Source organism: Brachionichthys hirsutus, chromosome 9, assembly GCF_040956055.1.
Source record: "Brachionichthys hirsutus isolate HB-005 chromosome 9, CSIRO-AGI_Bhir_v1, whole genome shotgun sequence".
NCBI lineage: Eukaryota > Metazoa > Chordata > Actinopteri > Lophiiformes > Brachionichthyidae > Brachionichthys > Brachionichthys hirsutus.
The window spans coordinates 10,029,492-10,051,885 of NC_090905.1; the positions used below are offsets into that span (position 1 = coordinate 10,029,492).

A 22,394-nucleotide genomic window follows, 5' to 3' on the forward strand; every position below is an offset into this window, starting at 1 on the left:
TTGGAGAAAATGAGTTTGACACCCCTGATTTAAGGCATAAGAAGTGGAATATAGCATTAATGATGGTTTCTATTCATGTAATTATCACCTGAAACACTGATTTTTTGTGTTTGTGTGGCCTTAAAAATAGATTTTTTTATGTCTGGAAAGTCACCTGAGTCCTCTTCTAGATGTTCCATGTTGCACTTCAGTGTATGCCTCTTCAGGGACGGTTAGATGAGGCGTGTCTATTGATTGAAATCGGCAATTGCTCCACTTAGCAGCACTATAACCTTTACCCTGGACCTTTAATTGCTACCCGTAAAAAGTACATTCACTATTTCATGCAAGTGTAAACAGGAGATTTAAAAAAACATAAAAATGGGAAATATTCATTACACACAATGTGATCTGGTGTGCGATCCTGCAATCCTGTTCCTTGTTGCTGTCTGGACGTTCAGCAGCTAAAGATTGTAATCCTGGAGTGGGACATTTCCTCAACCTATAAGCAACCTGCTCCAGTTTTTTTTTTGTAATTCATTGTTGATGTAGGGAGTACATTAAATCCACTCCTTGTCCCCGTTCACTATACATAGTTGGACACTTGGTTGCTAGTGGGGAAGAAGTGGCTTGCGCTTAAGGATTCACTTGCGTCAGACTGCCAGCATGTCCGACAGCTCAGGAAACCGCCGCCGGCCAGAGAGAGGAGGCCACCGACCCAGCTGACAAACACAGCCTTACCAAACTCAAAGCTGCACAGAAAACAGGCACATTTAGAGGCACATACAGCTTCATATCCACTGGTGTGTGTGTGTGTGTGTGTGTGTGTGTGTGTGTGTGTACCTTTGCAGGTGATGAGACTGATTGGCACTCCGAACAATCATTCTGACATACCAGGAGGTTATGATGATGATCAATAATCCTGATCAAAGACAGCATCATATAGTGTTCATCAGACAAAGTGTTGAATGAAATTGTGCTACACCTGTAAAGCTCGGACTTGTGCGTGATATTTTGTTACCACTGACCTGCGACCATAAACATGATGCCTCCGACCATCGCTGCTGTGGATTTGCTCTTAGGTCGACCATCCAGGAAGTGGGTGCACTTCATTCCGACTGTGGATACCAACACTGCCACAGCGGAGATGAAGATGCTGAGGAGCATCACAGCCCTGGTAGCCTGGACTTCAGCTGGAAGAGCAGAAGGAGATACAGATACAGATCTTTGATTGAATCTGTATCGATCGCTGCTTCTGTCCATTAGAATTTAACTGCTGCGTGTTGCAACTAAAGTCATTTTATAGGAATATCAGATTGAATCAGATCAACAGAGTTGTAGCTGAGATTAAAAAAAAAGAAAAAACTTACTTGACAGCTTCAGGAGCTGCTGGTGAAATTCACAAATTGTTCTCTCATTGTTCTCACTGCAGGTCGTCCACAAGCCCTCATAGATGGGGTGTGTATTTTCCTGATGCTGTTTCTTCCATTCAACCATGACTGTGGCGGCGATGGTGGCACCGAGACCGACAAGTGCCAGAAAGAATCCGAGGAGCTGTAGCCCAGTGCTGGCCATCGTGCCCGGATTACAGCGAGGAGTTGTTAGAGCCAGTGATGCCCTCGCCTCTTTGTGGGATGCTATGTGCACACTCCACTGCAGCCTCTATTTAAAGACACACACACACCCAAACACACATACACACACACACATTGCTCCACCTGCAGCTGATGATAGGAAGTTGTTGCCTCCAGCTGACCACCCAGCGTTTGCATATCCTGACAATTGGCCAAATTATTGGGAAGGGTTGATAAAACATTGAGTCAGACCCGGATGAGGATGTGGATTCTCGGGAACATTTTTACTTTCGTAAATGATGTTAGACCGGCATTTGTTTTTAGCATGTTATACTAATACAATGAAAAATAGCAAATGGTCTTCATATCATATAATTTATACACAGGCACAGAGAAAACTGATTTATATCCACATAGTACACATAAAACCATCCTGACTCATTCAATCACTCACACCTACGGATGAGGAAGAGTCTTTTACATTTTTATTTCATGTCTTTGGGCCATGAGGGGATGCTTTCAAAGTTCCTTACAAATGACATAGACTGCATTCCATATTATTAAATCACACATTATTAAATCAGTTAATTCTCTCAAGTAATGTATTAGAAATTATTGACAGATTGGTAACAAATGAAACCACGCCCATAATTAATTAACCTCTTAATCAGTACTCAACAATAATGAGTCTGCATGGTCATATTATGGAATCTCCCAACTCTCACTGTAGCACGGCGCTATAATAAAGCAAGTGCCATTAATATATTGAATCTAAAGGAGGCAGGCGACATTTACCACTAAAACAAATATACAAATGAGTAAAACATCTTTCCCCAAAACAAGGTATAAGCTTCACATGCTCACTGCTTTCCTCAGCAATGAACAACAGCATTCTTGTAGTCTTTATTTAGCCAGACAATTACCAAATGACTTGACGTATTTGGTTAACGGATTCCAGTTTGTAAACACACTGCGTTCATCTGCTAGATTGGATCAGTGAACACCCTTTCCTGAAAGAAGGCTCCACCAAAATATTTTGGAGCAATTTAAGTCACAGCTCCCATCTGAATTTCACAAACGCTGAGACTATACATACATGGAGAGACAATGAGATGACTACAACACCATAATAAATTCATTATTTTCCTTTTCCTTATCATTTTATGGTGTATAAAACCCCAAATAATCTACAATCGGTATGTATAAACATAAGTTTAAATGTTGTCGGTATTAACATTTTACCAAAATGACAGTCATTCCTACCAGGAGAGAAGTTTTAACAACATACTGAAACGAAGTTTTTCAAACTTTAACCCAAAGTGTTTTTGCTTCCTAAAACAAATATAGAACCAAACATTACATTTGGAGTGACGCTTCTATACACCAGTCAGTTTTCCCAATTGCCCTCATGTGACTTTATTGCAATTTAAAAAAGCAAAATTCCCTCTTATTTGCCAAAATTGTTGTTTCCCATGATGCTCAGAATTGTAATTCTGATACCAGAAGAGGGAGAGTGTGTGTTTGTGTGTGTGCGTGTGTGTGTGTGTGTGTGTGGATGATGTGACAGCCCTAATCCACATCACCATACCTGTCTGACCTGACTGCTTTTCTTGTCAGGTTCTTCCTGAAACAGAATGTGTGTGTGTCACACGATGTTACAGTGTTAAAGTTCAATGCCGAGCTGAAGGGCTATATCTGGAGAAGTTGATAGCATCTTCAGACATATATACTGGTTGTTGTTTTTTTGCCTCAAGTCTGCAATCTCTGCCAAAACAACCTTTTTTGGGGGGTGCTGTTTGAGCCTGTGGTGGAGGTTAGAGAATGGACAGATACTCAGAAAACGTTTATATTTCAGTGTGTTGTCAGGGAATGTCCTCGTTCAGCTGGAAGAGGTGATTAAATTAAGGTTAAAGCTGCACCTCTAAAAGGATAGGCACCAGTTCATGACATGCACACACACACACACACACACAGAGTTCAAAACTGGAGGAAAAGAGAAACACATATTCAGGAAATACATTAATTTTGAATTTATTTATGTTGCTTGCTTCTTTTCGTGAGGAAAGCTCCAGCAGCTGAAGTTATGGCTGGTGAATATGTCTTCTGCAGGAACTTGGCGGTCAGTCTTCCTTCACACACTGCATCTAAATATTTGGATGAGTTTCATAGTCTCAGGTGTTTGTTAATGGATGTAAAGGAAAAGATACTTACAGAGCTTTTTGAGAACTGGGAGATGCTGAGAGTGTAATGATTTGATTACGGACCCGACCCTGTTCAGGCCTGTGGATCCAGTAAGGCTGAAGTCGGATCTGGCAGGCACGTTTAGAACTGCTCCCTGACTTGCTTCCCTGAAAATCCCTGAAAGAGCTGGTTGTTTTATGACAGCCATGCGGTGTCAGAATGATGCAGAAGAAAACCGTGCAGTGATTTTGTGCCTTTATTATTGTAACCCTAACATTAGGTCATTTGTACAAACCAATTGAACTTCTTAAATTTGTATATTATCACCCACAAAGTGAAAGATCTCATCTTTGATGTTAAGATACAACCACCCACACTTAACCCGGACAAGCTACAGTTGGTAAATCATTTTTGTAAAGTGTTCTGATTAAAAACAATTATGATAAAAAAAAAAACACATCCTGATTTAATTATTTACCACAAAACCCCATAAAAACAAACAAACAAACTGATTTCTCAGAACTACCTAACAAACGTACAGTAACCAGAGGTTACCTGTAATGTGGTAAATATGACTCTTTCTGCCAAAGAGGAATATATATATATATATATATATATACTCAGGAAAAAGCTAATAATCTGGGCAGACTTTTCTCTGTATGCTTTACTGTAAATCCTGCCTATAATGCTTTCTGTTCATGGTAATTACACCCAGATATTTATAGAGTGGATTTTCTCAGTAGACAATTGAGAGTATGGTAAGTCACGTGCCTTTCTGTCAAGTCTGCGTAAAACACAAAGCAGCTACCACCTAACAATTCCACAGAAAACGAGTGAGTCATCAATAGCCTCAAACCAAAACCTACAAGAGCGAAACTCAACTTTGACAGATGTGAAGAAGTTGCCCTCTAGTGTGTCGCCTGAGCAGCAGCAGTCCCCGGGCCTGACCGCACGGCTTCTGCTGCTTAAAGGCTCCATCAAATAGGCAAAGTGCACTAAGGTAAAGCAGTGAAAAACACAACCGTTTATATTGTAGTAGTAGTTAGTACTAGTAGTTGCAGTAGTAATTGCCGTATAAACCATTCAAAATCCAAGCTGAAGGAGAAGCTTTTAACTTGATATTTGGAGATTTCAACACTTTAAGTTGCTCTTTGACTCTGACAGACTGATCCAGTGCCTCAAAGCATAAAAGTTCAAATCGAGCTCAACAAAATATTAAACCTCCAATGTTTGGCTGAGGCTGGTGTCAGACGACCTCATATTTATATTTAAGTATGTAATGTAGTTTTAAAGTCAACACAGAAACTGACAGGCATGCTTGTTCCTTTGTTGCTGGTAAGAAGTGAAATGTTCACATACTCTGGAAGCGTTTTTAAGGCGAGGATTTATTATATGAGTTTTTGTGAGCAGTGACTCTCCCTGAGTAGTAGTACAGTATATTACCAGCATTTCAGTTCTACTCTGGTTAAACTGTAAAAGGTTTTGTGTCATCCAAACATTAATATTTGAGATACATTTTAAAAGGAGAATTTTACAGGAGGATGCAAATTGTGGGTTATAATCCTCAATCTGGCACTAATGTGAATGCACAACATGCAATTTTCACAAGCCGTCATCAAAGTAGCTAAAACTCTTTGATGCCCATATACTTCCTAAAGGCCTACAGATCTGAAAGCCACTCAAATTACTCCTAGGATGTCCAAAAATGCAGGTTGTACTATGATAAAAATCAAAGTTTAAATTACAAATCTATGTGAGTGCTTCTTATTTTTAGTGGAACCTTTCCAGTGGACCAAATTAGTCCTTTTGTGCAAGCTTAAACAAAGCACCTGAGGATTGCCGTGGCGTGCGTTCAGGGGCGACTCCCTGCACAGACGGGCCCGGGTGGTGCTGCAAACCAGTCCGATGTCATTCCTGCATCAGGCACAGCAGCAGAACGCCTGAGGCCAAACGGCCTACTTCATTTTTTTTTTACACCTAACCTTGAGAATGTTTCCTTTTGGTCACATGGCTGCATTGAGGATCTGTCATGCTCTGCAGTCCAATATCAAAGTAAGGTATGACAGATACTCCTCTGAGGACGTGAGACAGACTTCTTGGCATCATTAAAAAGTCATTTCTCATTTTGAATTGTCTAATATACTTGATGAGAATGGTGCAAATCTGCTTCTGCAAGCAAATGTAATAGACGCCGTTTCAAAACGAGAAGGCGTAGTAATACAGAGCTCAGTTTAAAAATCAGAGTGTAGAAACGTTGTGTTTAAACAGCTTCTAGGCTAATATCTACCATCCGGAAAAAATGTGTTAGACGTTATAGTCCTTGATTTTGCTATTTGAGTTTGAATTTGTTCTTTGACTGCCTTTGAATGATTCCCCTCTCAAAACAAACACAGAGTCTGGCTCTCATCGGCTGAAGGCTGGAGCTTCTTCTTTTTTTTTTTTTTTTTTTTATGTCTGTCAGAATAGCTCTCACTCCACCTCTACCGGTTTTTCCTGAAGAATGGCCCCCAGGCTTCCCCACGCAGGCCAAAACAGACAAAACGTTACGATGCTGAGCAGAATCCACGCAGAAATAAACGCATTTCACGGACGGCTTTTTTATTTATTCATTTATTATTATTATTATTATGTCACAGATTGTGGGCATGGGAATGTGTTTTACTCTCTCAGTGTGAGCTCGATCAGAAACCCACGGTGCGCTGTGCGTAATAATTGCTGGCCCTCTCTCTAACAAGTGGGCGTGTCTTCGTGTCTGAACACGGCTTAATAGACAGCTGCACTCACCTTTTTTTACCTGCCAGGTGAGACACGAAACAAGAGTCACTCTTCAGACCTGTCTTCCGCGCAGCGCAGTGAACACGGCACCTTCGCATCATGCAAGGATTGGATGACGCGGACCAGGGACAGGTGAGAGGGCTACTTTTACGCAGACACATGTTTTGTCTGCACCAGTTACGTAGCGCTTTCTTAACAGTGTCGTGATCGCCTGTCACCCGAGTTTTCACACTTTTCCGTGACAACACCTGTTTTTTTTTTATATATATGAATTCGCCAGTAACGCTTTCCAAACGCGTAAGCACAGACGCATCAGGAAATAAGAAAAGAAGAAGAAGAAGGAGGCCTGGTTTGTATTTGTAATATTACACGTGTAAACAGGTTGGATCGTCTTTGGGTCTGGAGGACTCACCTGTCCCGGCCGAGGGCGGGGCGAGGTCCGCCACACGAGCGTCTCCAGGACGCGCCTGTTTCCACCTGGACTCGGGAGCAGCACTGAAACAACAGTCGGTAAACGAGGCGCGTCGAATGATGCAATCTGTTTGTTTGTTTTTATTTTTATTTTATTATTAAATCTGTGTTATTTAAAAGGCTTGTACCTGCTGGGACTATTACCTGCATGCAGTATTAAATATGTCCACTGTTCATTTCCACCCGCGCACATGTTGCTTTTGCAAAAATGTCGATTCTCTTTTTCAGGGTCATTTTGCATGTATTTTTTGTCTGTTACCCGCTCAGCTGGAAACTTTGCCTGGGAATTTGTATGCGCAACAATTTCAGTCATTGTTTCTGGTCGTGCGTGTGACGTGCAGCCGAGGCGAAAGGGGAGGAACCGTCGCTCGTGTTTAACGCGACGTTCATTGATCTCCTTTAACTTCATGCTCCGCAGCGTTTACAGAGTTAAGTAGGTCCTTGTGCGGAGTGATCCTTCATATCAAATCATGCCACTCATGAAATGTGCAGCTACACCCACGATGACTGAGCAGATCTGGTTCGCCGACATGCCTGACATGCTGATGCTGCGTCTGCATGTGGCAACACCGCTGCCATGCCCCTTAGAGGGATGTCACAACCCAGCGACAGGAAGAAACACCTCCACAACTCCCAAAGAACATTTTCATTTTATTTTCTTTGACAAATTAGAGAGCAGAGATGCAGATTCTGAAGCCGCTGAGCTCGGCAGCGTTTCAGGATTATTCTCACTAAACAAAAAGAGTTCTCAGTTTGAAACTTTTGTTTCCTGCACATTAAACCCCATCCGGGAAACTTTGATTCTGTGAATATAACATGCTTGTTTTGTCTTTTACAACAAAATAAATCAGAGTACCAAGTGCTTGTATGGTAGTCACTGATGTGCATGGAAGTATAGCTCGGATGAGTGTGGTTGTTATAACATGCACAGGAGCCCAAACAGGTTTCTACACTCCTTTCACTTTCTTTTGGGGTCGCAGTCAGCCTGAATGAATACTGTTCAGTAGCTGATTTACAGCATTCAGCACAATCGGGACGTCATTTTGCTTTGCAGGTTTCCCTCTGGGCCGAGAGCTTGCAGCATATATGGAGAGAAATGGACATACAACAAACTGAGCGGATGCAATACGGAAATGCAGTGTTTGGAAAGCTTGAAACCTGCAAGGCGATGTGCCGTCTTTGTGGTCAGGTGACAGTCTGGAATAAAAGGGTTGGTAAAAAAAAGACATTGCCAGGCCTCGAGGCCTAAACCTGTTTTCCCAGCCGATGTTTCAGTGACATAAAAGAATCACATTCATCGACAGTGGAAATGCTCAGTTTATTCCATTTTCAGATGGTACAAGTAAAAGCAACTTCATTAATTTAACTTAAGAAAAGACGAGTTTGTTACAGCACGCGCCAACACGTATGTGTCGAATCATGATTTGTAGATTGCATAAAGTCCCGGGAATAAAGGAAATTAAAAACAATTGATCTTCCAAAAATAGCATGGGACACACAACATCCAGTCACAAGCGCGTCCTGACCTGATAAATTTTCTATAAACTGTCAATACTTCCACAAGGTGGCGCTCTCACCAAATAATACATTATACATTAGAAGCAGCAGCTTTGCTTCAACCACAACTCTAAACTTCAAATTTTCTAGTCCCCGACAAAATGAAACATATGGCACAAATCCCATCCTGTCAACAGCAATTAGCTCGATCCCTGAACTCCTGGTTTGTCCTCCACAAGACAATTATTTTGGAAACTGAGTTATAATTGCAAGTGGAAATCTGCACTATTAATTTCAATCTACTCATTCAATATGAACACAAACTGGATTCTAGAGCAATACAAATACTGCTGTCCCTTTGAGCAGAAATAATATACAGCAGATACGATGGCCTGCGATTATGTGACCGGCTTCCTTCCATTCAGGTACACATTTTTGTGCAGTTTCTTCTTTGCAGACAGGAAGTTATATCTGACTGACTTTGTTTGAGAAAAAAAACTAAAGGAAGTGATGTCAGGGAAGATTGTCCCCCTGATAAATTTAAGGGGACAATCAGAGGAAAGACGAACTAAATATTGTACAATAAAAAGGCTGTATTTGTTATAAACGATATTAAAAAGATAAAATGATTGAAAAGCAAATCTTGTACTTGACCATGATTATGTAAAAAAAAAGGCGTAAAAAAAACAAAACGCAACTGAAAGAACATAGCATGAAGCACAAGCATAAACACATCAGCCATGTACATGCATTTCATTTGGGTGCCGACGCTTCTATGGACCACTTCGGGGTTGTGCACGGTCAGTTATGAAGAGAAATGGCAGACTGGTGACAGATTGTACGGGAGCTCGAGAGAAACACCTTCATTAAGAAATGATTCGATTTGGCGGCTTTAGCCCTTTCTGGGACAAAGAAGGAGACGCATCATTTGATATATATATAGTTGAAGTGCATGTACACAGTCGTATACTTTCAGTAAGCATGCACATAGAAGCAGTGAGTATTACAAAGAATATCATACATCTGCTTTCAGTTTAAGGGCGATGGGGGTCTCAAAGTTCCCCCCATTAAGCAGGAAGAGACGCAGCTAAACTGGACGTCTGTAGGATCCACGCTGGCTTATGTCTGTTTAGTTTAAGCCCAGCGAGTCAAACGCTGTGTGGCACGAGGACCGTTAGCCTGACGCGACTGCAGCGCGCTGGCACGAAGCCAGAGCCATGCTCCAAGACACTGCAGCAGACAGGCACATCCCAAGTCTGGGATCGGCTACATGCAAGGAGGCCTGGAGTCCTTGGGATGGTCCGCAGATGGGACCAACATCAGCACCGCAGATGATGAGGCAGCCCCTGCATTTTCTCAGGGTGATTTCTGTCACAAGGCTGATATTGTGGCTCGTCGAGATGTTGAGACAGTTCAAATAAATTAAAGATAAGCGTTGGTTTAAATACTGAGACCTACTAACAACTCAGTGGACATTAAAAAGCAATCTCATTGCCAACTCAGAAGATTGTCCAGAGGCTTTTGGTCAACAGAGTGTAAATGGATGAAAACATTGGGGGGGGGGGCAACAACTAAGGAGGACTTGTCAGCATGTCTGGACGTGGCATTGGTTGGGCCTGAGTCACCGCTTGTAATAGGCACCTGGAAAAGATAGAAGAGCAGGAAATCAATCAGCAGCTTGATATACAGGCGTATTGGTGTTGCTGCACTTTCAAACAGTTCATCCATCAGGCCAAGTGGATGCGTCACCGTGAAAAAAAAAAAGCTCCTAAGGATTCCATGAGACGTGCATCCTGTACGTAGACGACCTGAAAACATCTGGTCACAGCTGTCACCAGTGAGAAGCCATAAAAACTCAACCTCCTGTATGCTGCTGGGGGAAACTGTGGTGGTGTTAAAAATAGTTAAAGTACAAGTATGGATTAACTCAATCTGGAACGATGAGTTCCTGTAAACTGCTCAATGATTCGCTGACAACCCCCTGCAGAAATGCTTCTCCCCACAACGTGCACTACTGTTTATACTGCATGAAAACCTGGATGCCTTTTATCCAGAATTATATCCGACTAAACGATTGTTCTTTAGGACAGCACCTGCTCCTCAAAGCCTCATCTTGAGAGAACTCTAGTATTATTTTCTCATACCTTTTTGAGCAGCCTCAGGTCTGGTGGGAACCCGAGAGTGGGCAGGGTGTTCCCAGTGGCCGTGGCCAGAATTGACGTTCTCATAGTCAGGCGTTCGTTGCTGAGGAGGCCTGAAACAAACGGAACAAAAACGCTCAAGATTTCTGCAGTTTCTACAACCCCTGGCAAAAAAATGACAGAACCACCAGTCTAGGATGATGTTGTTCATTAAAAAAGGAAAAAAGCAGATGGCAGACATGCCACGAGACTAAAGCAAGTCAAAACGGCAACTTCTTGGCTTTAAGAAACACTCGAAGAAAGGAAACATTTTGCCCTTTCAAAGAAGCCTTGCAAAGTCTTGTACCTGCTAGGCTTGCTGTGGTTCCTCTGCTTCAGGTATTCATGCTCGTCTCGTGTTCTGGGCCGCACGATTTCCCCCGCTTGCAACTGGAAATCAACAAAATTACAGCTTCTAAAATTATTCTTCTCGTACCACAGTGGAAATACACTTTTATATAAAACACAGTCATAGACGAAATGATTTCACTCCTAAGTGCGCATTTTAAAATGAGCACAGCTGTGGAAAATTACCCTGTGGTCTCCCTCGTGCCGCCTCCTTTCCATTCTCTCCCTCTCTCGCTCCTTCTCTTTCTCCCGCTCTCTCTCGTGTTCTCGTTCTCGATTCCTCCTGTACTCTCTTTTCTCTCGGTCCATCAACAGGCGGGCCATTTCCTGCCAGGGGCGACAAGCAGACATCACCTCCAAAACATCCACATCTTACATGATGCGCCATTCAGAGAACGAGCATGAAAGGACCCGAGATCACATCTAGCGTGATAAATAAATAACCTTACATGCTGTCGGGTCAGAAAGTAATGGCATGACAAATAAGATTGTTTGCTGAGCTCAGGAAATGAGACAATATAAAATAAACCAGACAGATAGCGCGATGAAAGTTTCCAGCCTTCATGCCCGCTCACCTCATCCTGTGCCACTTGAGCCGAGGCGCGTTCATGCATCTTCCTCGCCTGGAACCAGAATACAAAGGAAGAGTCACATCCTCCTCAGACTGGAACAAATTGTTCAATCACTATGGAATAAAGGAACAAGCTGAGGACTTTTAGTCCGCTTGTTTTACGCTGTAAGCCATTTACAGACGCTGGAGTGCATCCCAGAGGGTTCTCTCCCATTGGGAGCATTTTTACAGTGTTATCAGAGGTTGTTGTGATCATAGGGTCACAAGCAAGGAATGTACAACGTGGCTTAAGATGAACATGACTATGATGGATAGAAGGAATCCTTTTCTGTGCTCCGTTTCTATTTACGCTTCATGCAATCCGGGGTCTCAGATCAACTCAAGATTCTGAACATACAGCTTGTGTTTCTAAACACCTTCAACATAGTATCCTCTTTCAACATTTGCATTTTCTTTACTTAATCTAATACTGAACCTGGAACACAGAAACTAAACGCAGCTCTTCTTACTTTGAGCTCATCCTCGTGCAGCTTTCTGGCTACCTCCAAGTCATTCAGCTCCTGCTCACGGAGATCGAGCTTCGTCAAGCCCGCCGTGGCCTCGCTCACGCTGTATTCCATTTCTGCAACAGCAGCGCCACTCCCTTTGTGCAAAAGACGACCTGCGGACATTGGCAGATCTTAGCGAGGGCGTAAAATGACAATCAGTGATCAGATTCATGAAAATAATCTACCAAGGCATCATAAAATGTGATTGCTTGTTTTGTCTGATTAGACGTACAAGGCAACTGAAAGAGCTGCAATGCATCTGCTCTGGTGTTCATCAGCGTTTGGGGTAAAGACAAGGCAACCAGGTGGACAGCATTGAAGCCTTTTAAGAATGCCAAAAGGAGGACGAAGCACAAATTTACATCATCGGTAACCGCAACAAGCAGAAATCAGACAGCACAGAGAATGAGGGAGAAGGAAGCTTTCATGGATTAACCCACCACCCGAAGGAGACCAACTCCAGCACACCACACAAACACCCCCACAGAGCCCGGGGGGGGGGGGGGGGGGCTCAGGGTGGTACCTGTCTCTTCGTCGGGGTGAGTACGAGAACGCTTCCTGCTGGAATCCTCCCCCTGTTGGTCGTCCAAGAACTCTCTGCTGCCACTTGTCCCTTCGTTGCTCCTCAGCTCATCAAACACCTCATCGGGGCCAGAGTGGACACGCTGCCGTCCCCTGGCCCTCCTCTCCCTCTCAACGTCATCGACGTCCTCCTCCCAAGAAGTGTGGTTCCTCCTTGGCCTGTCTCTGCTCTGCTCTGGCCCCTCTTCCAGTTCCCTCTCCCTGCTCCTGGCTCTTGCTTGTTGTCCGTCTCTCTGCTTGTCTCTCTCTCTGTGTCTGTCCCCATTCTGTCCTCTCTCTCTAGACCTTTCCCTTTCTCCTCTCGCCCTCCTGAGCTCCATGTTTTTCCTGTGGTCTTTTTCCCTGTACGTCTCCAATTCTATGTCTTTAAACCTGTCTCGGTCAAGCTGCCTGGCCCTGTCTCTCTCTGTGGGGCTTCGTGGCATTTGAGATGTGGCTGGTCTCTCCTTTTTCCTCACTCCTCTGTCCTCCCCCGCCGGGCTTCTATGTCTGCCAGTTTCTGTGGGCTCATAATCTGGGTATCTATTCCCATGCTTGCCCCTGGAAGGCAGCTGGTGCTCTGGGTATGGCTCCGCATGCCTGCTCCTCCCTCCTTCTGACGCTAGGTAGTGCTCAGGGTATTTGGGGCGGCTGTGGGACGCTGCAGGGTCCTGTCTTGGGTGCCTGTTCCTTTTGGGTTCCGTTGACTCATAATCTGGGGAGTAATCCCGTCGTGAGCTCTCCGGGGCATATGTACTGTAAGGGTCCGGGGAGGGTGACGTTTGACGCGTGCGCTTGTCCACGTCAAGGGGTCTCCTGGAAGCTGAGAGTGTAGGGATGAACGAACAACACTCGGATGAGGCCAATGGAGAGACAATGATGAAAAATGATGGATATGAGAACATGGAAACAGACAGGAACAATAGACGATGAGTTCGTTAGTAAATTAGACAAATCTGTGAGGGGAGTGATGGTCAAAAGACAAAGCGCATGCTACAAATATGAGGGGCGGAGATGTTAGCGGCAAACAAAATGTCCAGTGTGGACGTCATCACCCAAAAGAGATTATAATTACTCGCAATACACGAACCAAACGCTTTATTGGATAGTATTAACAAAAAATATATTTTAGGTGGAAGCAGGAGTAAATGTGCTCCGATTTGAAAACAGATCAGAAAACGGTTCTTTAACAGGATGTTTAAAACATGTCATCTCAAATCAAGGATCACAGTATGATAAAAGTTGCTGCAACCCTAGCGCGAAACTCACTTTACATTGTGACAGAGGGACGAAACATGTACAGAAACACGTTTAAATACTTGTTTATGACATGACGGAAAATGAAACACTATTCAGACCTAGAGCATAAACTGACAAAGACAAAGCAGAGATAGAGAGCGCGCTCTTAAACTCAACACCTCCTGCTGGGAGCTGACCTGTAACCAACAAACAATGGCGTTAAGCACACAGCAGCAGTTCTGTACTCTGACAGTCAGCCTAATGGAATCCAGAAATCTAAGCCAGCTACTTCAAACGCAGCATCGTGGTTCCTGTTGCAGGAACCACGATGACAATTACCTGTTTCTGTAAAAACTGGTGGTTGTAACGCAAGTAATTTTAACCCACGTTCTTCAAGAAAACATTAAGATGTTTAAATACAATTAAAATGTCCATTACTAAATTTGAAAGTGCAATATGGGCCATAGTGATGCTATTTGCATTGGTGATATTTGTGCATATCATGAAAAATAGAAAAAGGAGTGTGTGTGTGTTTCCTCTCACAGCAGCAACCGTCTCCATACCATCACAGTTTAAACTTTGCAAGAAAAGCCGTGGATCACATACAGCCCGACCCGTGGAAGGTCCGACCAAAAAAGATCCCTTTTTGTAACTCGTGTTTAACTTCCGTCCAGAGTTTAAAGCAGTGGAACGACGCAAAACTGCAGTAATATCGCTCAGGCAATCTTCAGATCCGTGCCACATCAAAAGCACAACCTCACACATCAACAGCTGGAAAATAAGAGGCACATCTTTCAACGTCTCCTCACCTCCGTGATCCTCAACGTACTCCTGCTCCAAGTTGGCTTCCGGGTGCTTCTGTCTCCTCCTCTCCTCTTTCATCTCCTTATCGTGCATCTTACGAGCCATGGCCTACAAACAAACATGGCCACAGTGAACATCCCACGTGAATATTCGCACGTGGCCGAGGCTGCTCTGCAACAAACGCATCACTTTGCTTTGAGATGCAGATTCAAAAAGGTATCTGTGTAAAGTGGTCAGAGGCCTCAAGCCCAGATTTATGACCAATGAAGCGTGCGCTGTGGTGCAATTTGTCACAGAACTACGGCGCAATGGAGCCCGTCTCTTTCAATCACCGAAGCTACAGATGAGAAAAGTTGCCTCAAAAAGCTTTTTTTTTTCCCAAAGTCTTTCTGACGATTGATCTTTTAGAGCATTTTGTGCAACGATGTCAACAAATCAAGAGTGATGGATGGAGTGAAATCGAACCAGAGCTCTTAAAGGGGGTAAAACACAAACACAGACCTCTGAAAATATAAAAACACCACAAAAAAAACATCTATAGCGATGCAGAAAAGGAGCCGTCGGAATGGAGTTGAATCACTACTGCTTTATTACAATGGGAGGCACGAATAAAGTCTTGTTTCAAGTAGACTAAACCACCTGTGATGGGTGGGCCCAACCAACAAATGAGCAGAGTGTGTTTGTGTTTCTTACAGCATCCTTCTCTTCCTGCTCCTGCTGCTGTTCTGCCTGTCGGACCAGTCGATCCTGAAACTCCTGGGCGATCTCATTATCCTGTCGCTCGCTGATGTTGGTGTGTTTGTGTGTGTAAAGGGGAGAGGGTTGGAGAACACCAAAGCATTAATGGCACAGATACATACAGTAGCACCAGGTTCAAAATCTCTAACACCGCTGGCATGCAAGGATCGATTCTCTTTATGTGTAGACATGCATGATTGTAATGCTTGTTTGTTTTTTTAAGCACAAATACCTTAACTTAACTACTGTTTTGCATAAAGGTGATCAAAGCAGAGTTTTAAGATAGCAAACATGAACAGGTTGCATCGCCTTCATCTGTACTTAAACGAAAGCAGCGTTCCTTTGTGTGTGTGTGTGTTCAGTCAGATATCCCAGAGTGGGTGTACACGGCAAGTACACAGTGGCAAGTACACAGTGGCAAGTACACGGTGGATGGCAGGGCGAGTTGTGATTAGCTGCCAAAAATGGACAGAACCAAAACGAATGCAGAACAACAACGTTAAATGAAGACAAGCTGGGCTCACCAGTTTCAATGCTTACTTGGTTAAAAATTGTTAAGACAAAAATGTTGTGAGTAGGGAGGGATGAGCAATATCAAGATAAAACACCAATTGATCGCTCAGCACCAATCAACCACTAATCGATTAGTTTTCAACACTAGTTGTAAAGGCATCTGATACAAGACTCAGTGCTGCACCTCATTTTTCTTCATTCATTTAAAGGCGTTCCTAGCTAGCATACACCCGTCTGCTTTGCGGTCACAGTGCATTCTTCTTCTTTTGTTAGGAGTGATTGCAAACACCCCGCAGGTGTATCAACGCCACCTTCTGGGGCAGCACTGCATGACAGCCAGACGCAAGGACAAATCACATTTAGGACGGAATGCTAATCATGCCTGCAGGTAGATTTTTTTGTTGTTGATCAACGTGAGTCTGAGTCCACTGTCTGCATGGGGGGGGGGGGGGGGGGGGGGGTCCATTGAGAGTTTGATGTCAAGCTCGGAAGCAGCACAAACACGGGACCCGTTTGAATGAACCTGGTTTAGCTAACATTGCATGCAGGCCAAAGCATATCCAACTGGAGGATTGTATATATTATGATGCATCAAAACATTTCAAATCTCCACACAGCAGCAACCGTTTATCACAGACTGAGTGTAGGACCATAAAGCTAGAGAGATTAAGTGTGACGCAGAAATCTCTTCCTCACCTGTAATCAGAATAAACTTTGCTGACAAGCTAACAAAGCCACTACTCTCACACAAACTGAATGGAAAGGTTTGGGAGTAAGCACTAAACACAAAATAACACAAACAATGTAGTATCTTGTATGCAGCCAGCAACTCCTACTCATTAGTCATGTAAATAACAGATGACTATTAAGGTCTGACGTGTAATGCTTTTCGTATGCAGTGCGACAGCTTTCATGTTGAGCTTTGAAATCCGCAACCAATAGAATGCCAGCTGTGCATGTGACTAATCAAATGACATCTGCCTCATTACTGCGATGTGTCAACTCCCACTCGTCAGTCACGAAGATGACATTTTCCTCTCAAGCAGACGAGGAGGCCGGTGGAGCAACTGCACTGGTGTGTCACGAAGAAAAAAGAGATATAACACATGACAAATCATTGGAGAGTGAGGGTAGATGAACCTGGTCAAAGGGTAACCATTAAACACCAAATAAAAGAACTTGAAATTTCAAAGACTATACTCTTGAATAAAGAACAAAAGCCAACGAGAGGCATTCCATTCCATTTCATTAACTAGATGACATCATACTAGCACAGATTCTTCATTCTGCAGTTCGAAAAAGTAAAAAGCAACAATGATATTAAAGAATTTTAAAACCTGTTAACATACTTGTATGAAATTCATCAAAAGTAAATACAAGCCAAGCTAGAATTAGGAAATCAAGCAGCCAAGAGAATCTGAAACCAAGCGTTGCTTGTTGCTTTTAGGATTTAGTTCGATATTGTTGCATGTTTTTTTTTTTATGGATTTTGTCTTGTGTGTGAGCATCTCATTAGTTTAGCATTTATTTTCCTGTAAACTCTTTTCCATTCAAGTGCATAGTTCTATAATTCATATTTTTGGAATATTGGTTACTGGCATTATTTTTTTTCCTGGTCATCTTTATGTTAACTACGCTTGAACTAAACCTGAACCTACTGTAAACAGATCTTGTTTTGGGGTGTCACCTACAGGTCTCTGTGCTGTTTCTGGGTCTGAACCTTCGCCAGCTGATCCTCCTCCTCCTGCAGCTTCTTGGCCACCCGCAGGTCCTTCTGCACCAGTCGGTTCTTGTTGACGTTGGATGCCAAATGGCTCTCGACTGCAGAAACAAACACAAGTATTGCTCTTAAAACTGTGCAAAAACAAACTGGAGTAAGTCACCTGTAATGACGAATACGACGAGCATTGCTGTGGAGTCTGATTTCAGATCCAAAGTCTCCTGATGTTCTCCTCTCTGACAAAACAGCTGCAATGTTTTGACGGTCTGCAGAGAAAATGATTAACGTCAAGGGCACAGATGCTTTGGCCTCTGGTAATAAACAGACTCTTAGTCACTGAGAAATGACTGTGTGCAGCTGATGTGCCATTCCCAAGGTTATGTGGTGGATCATCGATTATAAAGTCTGCCTGCTGACGCACTCCTGGCATTTGGTAAGCTCAGAGCGCATCACTCACTCCCTTAGTCCAGTTTCACATGACTATCAATCTGACCCAGGGTTTCTCGTGAAGAGGACCAAATTACGTTTGCCAATTTCCCCATGACACACTCCATAAAGTTTCTGCTTTTTGACAAGAAACTGAGTCACTGCTGTGACAACTTGATGGATGACACTGTTTAGGACAGCTCACAAAAAATTGCTGTAAAACTCACGTCATAGTCTAATGCTAGGCTATTGTTTATCCACATTTGGCATCTTGGCATCGATTCATCTTTCAAGTCAGTGGGGGGGGGGGGGTCAAAACAAAACATCCAGCTGCACAGACACAGCTAAAAGTTTTTTAAACACATCAAGAATGCTTCCATAATCTGGATCGTCAGCGGTCTGAAATTAGAAATAATTGACTGCTATAACTCCTCATTGACTTTAAATGACATAAATCTTTTTTGTGATCCGATGATGGAATCCCACGGGGTTTATATCAGCCAGAGTTTTCCTCCAGGACAAAAAGTAAACTAAATATTTTTCCAGGTTTAACTACAACAGATGGAGACGAGCTGTTCATGGATCACTATGTTTTAAAAGGGTTCATGGTAAAACAAGGACGGGTCAGACCAGATCAAATTCATCACAACTAGAAGACCAATCTGCCCGTTTCCAGTCTTCTGAAAATGTATTATTGTCCAAATATGTCTAGATTACAAAAACAATCTTATGTAATGAAGGTAATGAAAGAGCCTCGGCAGCATGCATGCATAACCTGCAATCACAGGGTTCCATATAAACACTGTTGTTAAGAGGACTGTATCATCTAATTTTGGTGCCAGATTGAGGGGTTGTCTGTGAATAAACCAATCCACTGTAGTCGGTCTGCCCTGACACAGTACTGTGGCGTCCGGCATCATTCCCTGGTAACAGTGCAGCCGAAGCTCGGTTTATGTTGGCACGATCGGGCTGCAGCTGCCGACTCTGCAGGTTACCGTGCTGGAGTACTTTACCGCATCGGAGCATACATTTTACTACTGTTGTACTGTGATAACATCTTTCATAGTTTGCCATTTTGCAGACTAAGCATGAGGTGACCTACTGTGGGAATGCAGCAGAGCAACAGCGATGGAATGCAGTAAACAAATGGCGTTAGTGTTCAGACACAGACAAAGAATAAATCAATGATTGGTGGTTCATTGGGCTGTGCCCCCTGAAGCTGAGGGTGTATCAGTAATTTATAAACAATTGAAATTGAAGTGATAAGAACAACTAAATACACAAACTTAAAACAAGCCAACATATTTGAAGAGAACAGTATGAACAGGTTCCGTCAATGGCAGACAAGCTTTTCTTGAGGTCAAATGAGTCACAATAAAGCACGAAGCTGGACAGTCTGTTCAGAGTAGGAGGAGTTAGATGCTTTACAAAAAGATAGCCAGGAGGGAAAAATCAAAAACATATTTACTTTCTTGCTCCTGCAGGTTGTAGGCCAGGGAGTGATCTTCCAGCACAGCAAAGTCTCTGCACACTGAAAAAAAACAAATACTGAAATGTGAAAACACAGACTCAGCTTCAGGTGGAAAAGAGCCTTTTAACCACGGTATGTGTGTTGAATGAAACTCCAGCCGCCCATCGGGCAGCTGAGACGTCAATGTGAACTTCAGGTTTTTAAGGCTGAGCTCATTGGTAGAAGCTACAGACAAAACAAGGTCTGGTGGGCTAACTAACGCACACAAGCAAAGGGCTGCAGGTTCTGTAAATGTTTAATTTATAGAGAAGCAGCCACGTGCGTTGTAACTCTAATAAGCATGACCACAACGCTCAGCGCTCAATGTGCTTCTAGCCGAACACTCACTGCATATTGAAAGTTAAAAGGCTCCTTTAACACAGTATTCCAAACTCGTTAAAATGAGAGAAGATATGAAAACAGCGTTATTTGGAGTTTTGTTTGTTATTTAACAAACTTTTACATGATTTAACACATCATTAAGATGATCAGAAAAACCCCTCGTTGAAATAAAACCCTTCCCATTTGTATCAATATTTTTGATGCTGCAAAAGCACATTCCGGAAAACAACCGAGGTAACTCTTGCAGGAGGGGATTTCACCACACAATCTCAGCTGCTGACAGTTTCCTGTGTGGGAAACTGCGGAAACAAACAAGCCAGTTCAATGACGGATTTGAAACTTGCAGCTTCGGATGAATCTGGTTCAACGGTTCAGATTTAACTCCTGCGTTTTGCATATAATGCGAAGAAGAAGATATTTTATCATGAGCTTTCAACAGAAATAATAGACACGGGCAACTGATTAACAGGTTCAGTTTCATTGATCGCTTTCAGGCAGACACTAAGGTGCACAGACAAAAACACAAGAGTTAATTGTGCTGAACTGAAACTGTCTCCGCAGCTTTTTTGGTGTTTTTCGCTCTGCAGACTAGTCTAGCTGTGGAAACGCACGTTCCATCGCTCGCTGACCAGAATAACAAGCATCTCGCTGGGGCAGCTGCTTTAAACTAATGGGATGGATCCTGTCCACCAGCACAGGGTGCTATCCAGAATTTGCTTCAGGGTAATAATCAGCGTATGTTTTGTGGGTTTTAATATAGTTCTTTTTTTTTTGGGGTGGCCTCAAAGTTTTTATAGGTAATATTTCAAAGAGCAGCCAATAATGTACAGTAATGAGATATATCACGTATGAAATTCACATGTTAGAGTCCAGCGGGCACCTCCATGCTGATTCCAACACAGGAATCAGTCACCGTGTCCGCAGTGGGCTGAACAGGTGTGATCAATACATGGCCCTGATTTATTTCTTACACCCTTTACACACGCTAGTTCTGTGCCAGGCTGTGTACATTTTGTCACAGCACAGTAGCACGCCGTATACCAAATACTGCATAACTAAAGGCTGTCAAATTCCTTTCGATCTGTAAAAAAGAACATTTTGCCACCCAACCGTGAAGATAAAAGGGCATCGACTGGGGAACTAAACCTAAGACGGACGTCCGCAGCCAGGCTAAAGGCTAAGAAATCTCATCTGCGCTGGATACCTGCACCAGCCGTGCTAGCATCGGCTAGCACACCGTGCTAGCATCGGCATAAAACCAATAAGAAACACCTGCATTCATGCTGTTAGCATTAGCCTAGCTTTCTGTGCGGCTAACTCCTTTCGCATTTAGCAGATAGAAAATATATTAAAACGTTACCCTCTTTCACTCCAGGTAGCTTTTTCTTGTCGATGCTAACGCTACATTCAGCCATGTTGTCACAGGTAATCAATAATAATAATAAAAAAATAAATAAAAAAAAAGCACGTTGACGTTGAATAACACTTCGGAGTTGTTTCCGAAGGTTAACCGCCAGATGATTGATCGCCTTCAGTCATCAAACCGATTGATGGCTCGGTGCTGTGCGGCTCTTCTGATTAGTTTCGGTGGCCGCCCTTCATCGATACGTCGCTGCCGTGTCAGGCTCCCTCCTCCTCTCCTCCCTCCTCTCCTCTCCTCCTTGTTCCTGCCTTGCAAGCCGCCGCGTTAAGCGACGCGGCGCATACAGAACATTTTCCGCTTTGACGTTTCAAAATCAAAGACTCGCCATTGCCCGAATATTAAAGCATATTTATATTCATAAATAAATACGTCAATAGAATATCTGTAATTTTCATCATAGGCACACTTCAACTGTGAGAGACAGAATGTGGAAAAAGGAAATCCAGGAAAGCACACAGTATGATTTTTAAACAATATATTTGTAAAATGGTGCAGAAAATAAATATTTGGTCAATAGCAAAAGTTCAACTCAATACTTTGTAAGTGTAACCTTGGTTGGCAATGACAGAGGTCAAAGGTTTCCTGTAGTTCTTCCATGCAGATCTTCTCTCGAGCTGTGATGTTTTGGGCTTGTCCGCTCAGCAAGGACGTTCAACTCCCTCAGATTTTCTATTGAAAGTTATGTAATTCCTGTAATTAATATCCATCGGTGTGTTTTGCACAATGTACACCACATGTGTCAAACTCAAGCAACATGGCAATAACAACAGCAACACGCTGCAGTCAGGATATTAATAATCTGCTGGCGGTGACTTCTGAAAATGATTTGAACTTTTTTGTTTTTTCCAGCATGTGCTGAAATGTTGATCATACATCTACATATGCGCTCAGGATCAGCGCTGGACAGCTCCATAGGTAGCTGTCCAGCGCTGATCCTGAAGGTGAACTTCAGCACTGGACAGCTCCATACGGCTACATATGGAGCTGTCCAGTG

At 43.1% G+C, this 22,394-nt stretch overlaps 2 protein-coding genes across 2 annotated transcripts; both read right to left on the bottom strand.

Annotated features, from left to right (window-relative positions):
• Nucleotides 1-565: 565 nt before the first annotated feature.
• LOC137899412 (claudin-19) lies at nt 566-1,554 on the bottom strand. Its single transcript, XM_068743447.1, has 4 exons — nt 1,350-1,554; nt 1,008-1,172; nt 823-901; nt 566-731 (listed from the first exon to the last, which is right to left on the bottom strand). The coding sequence occupies exons 1-4, from the start codon at nt 1,552-1,554 to the stop codon at nt 566-568; spliced, it is 615 nt and encodes a 204-aa protein (XP_068599548.1).
• Nucleotides 1,555-10,035: 8,481 nt separating this feature from the next.
• ccdc50a (coiled-coil domain containing 50a) lies at nt 10,036-21,392 on the bottom strand. Its single transcript, XM_068743446.1, has 11 exons — nt 21,338-21,392; nt 19,594-19,656; nt 17,671-17,800; nt 15,422-15,512; nt 14,734-14,836; nt 12,086-12,237; nt 11,581-11,628; nt 11,192-11,332; nt 10,965-11,047; nt 10,622-10,731; nt 10,036-10,118 (listed from the first exon to the last, which is right to left on the bottom strand). Exons 1-11 carry the CDS (start codon nt 21,390-21,392, stop codon nt 10,099-10,101), a joined length of 996 nt encoding a protein of 331 aa, XP_068599547.1. The 3' UTR covers nt 10,036-10,098.
• Nucleotides 21,393-22,394: the final 1,002 nt, after the last annotated feature.

Bases quoted from the DNA above. Each gene is read 5' to 3' on its own strand.
- ccdc50a (XM_068743446.1), bottom strand. From the start codon at position 21,392: ATGGCTGAATGTAGCGTTAGCATCGACAAGAAAAAGCTACCTGGAGTG. The intron at 10,732-10,964 runs GTACAAGACTTT...CGTTTGTTTCAG, and splicing joins AACCACAGCAAGCCTAGCAG to GCCTCCTCAGCAACGAACGC. The intron at 10,119-10,621 runs GTATGAGAAAAT...TATCTTTTCCAG, and splicing joins ACCTGAGGCTGCTCAAAAAG to GTGCCTATTACAAGCGGTGA.
- LOC137899412 (XM_068743447.1), bottom strand. From the start codon at position 1,554: ATGGCCAGCACTGGGCTACAGCTCCTCGGATTCTTTCTGGCACTTGTC. The intron at 1,173-1,349 runs GTAAGTTTTTTC...CTGCTCTTCCAG, and splicing joins GCAGCTCCTGAAGCTGTCAA to CTGAAGTCCAGGCTACCAGG. The intron at 902-1,007 runs GTCAGTGGTAAC...GTCTTTGATCAG, and splicing joins CATCATGTTTATGGTCGCAG to GATTATTGATCATCATCATA.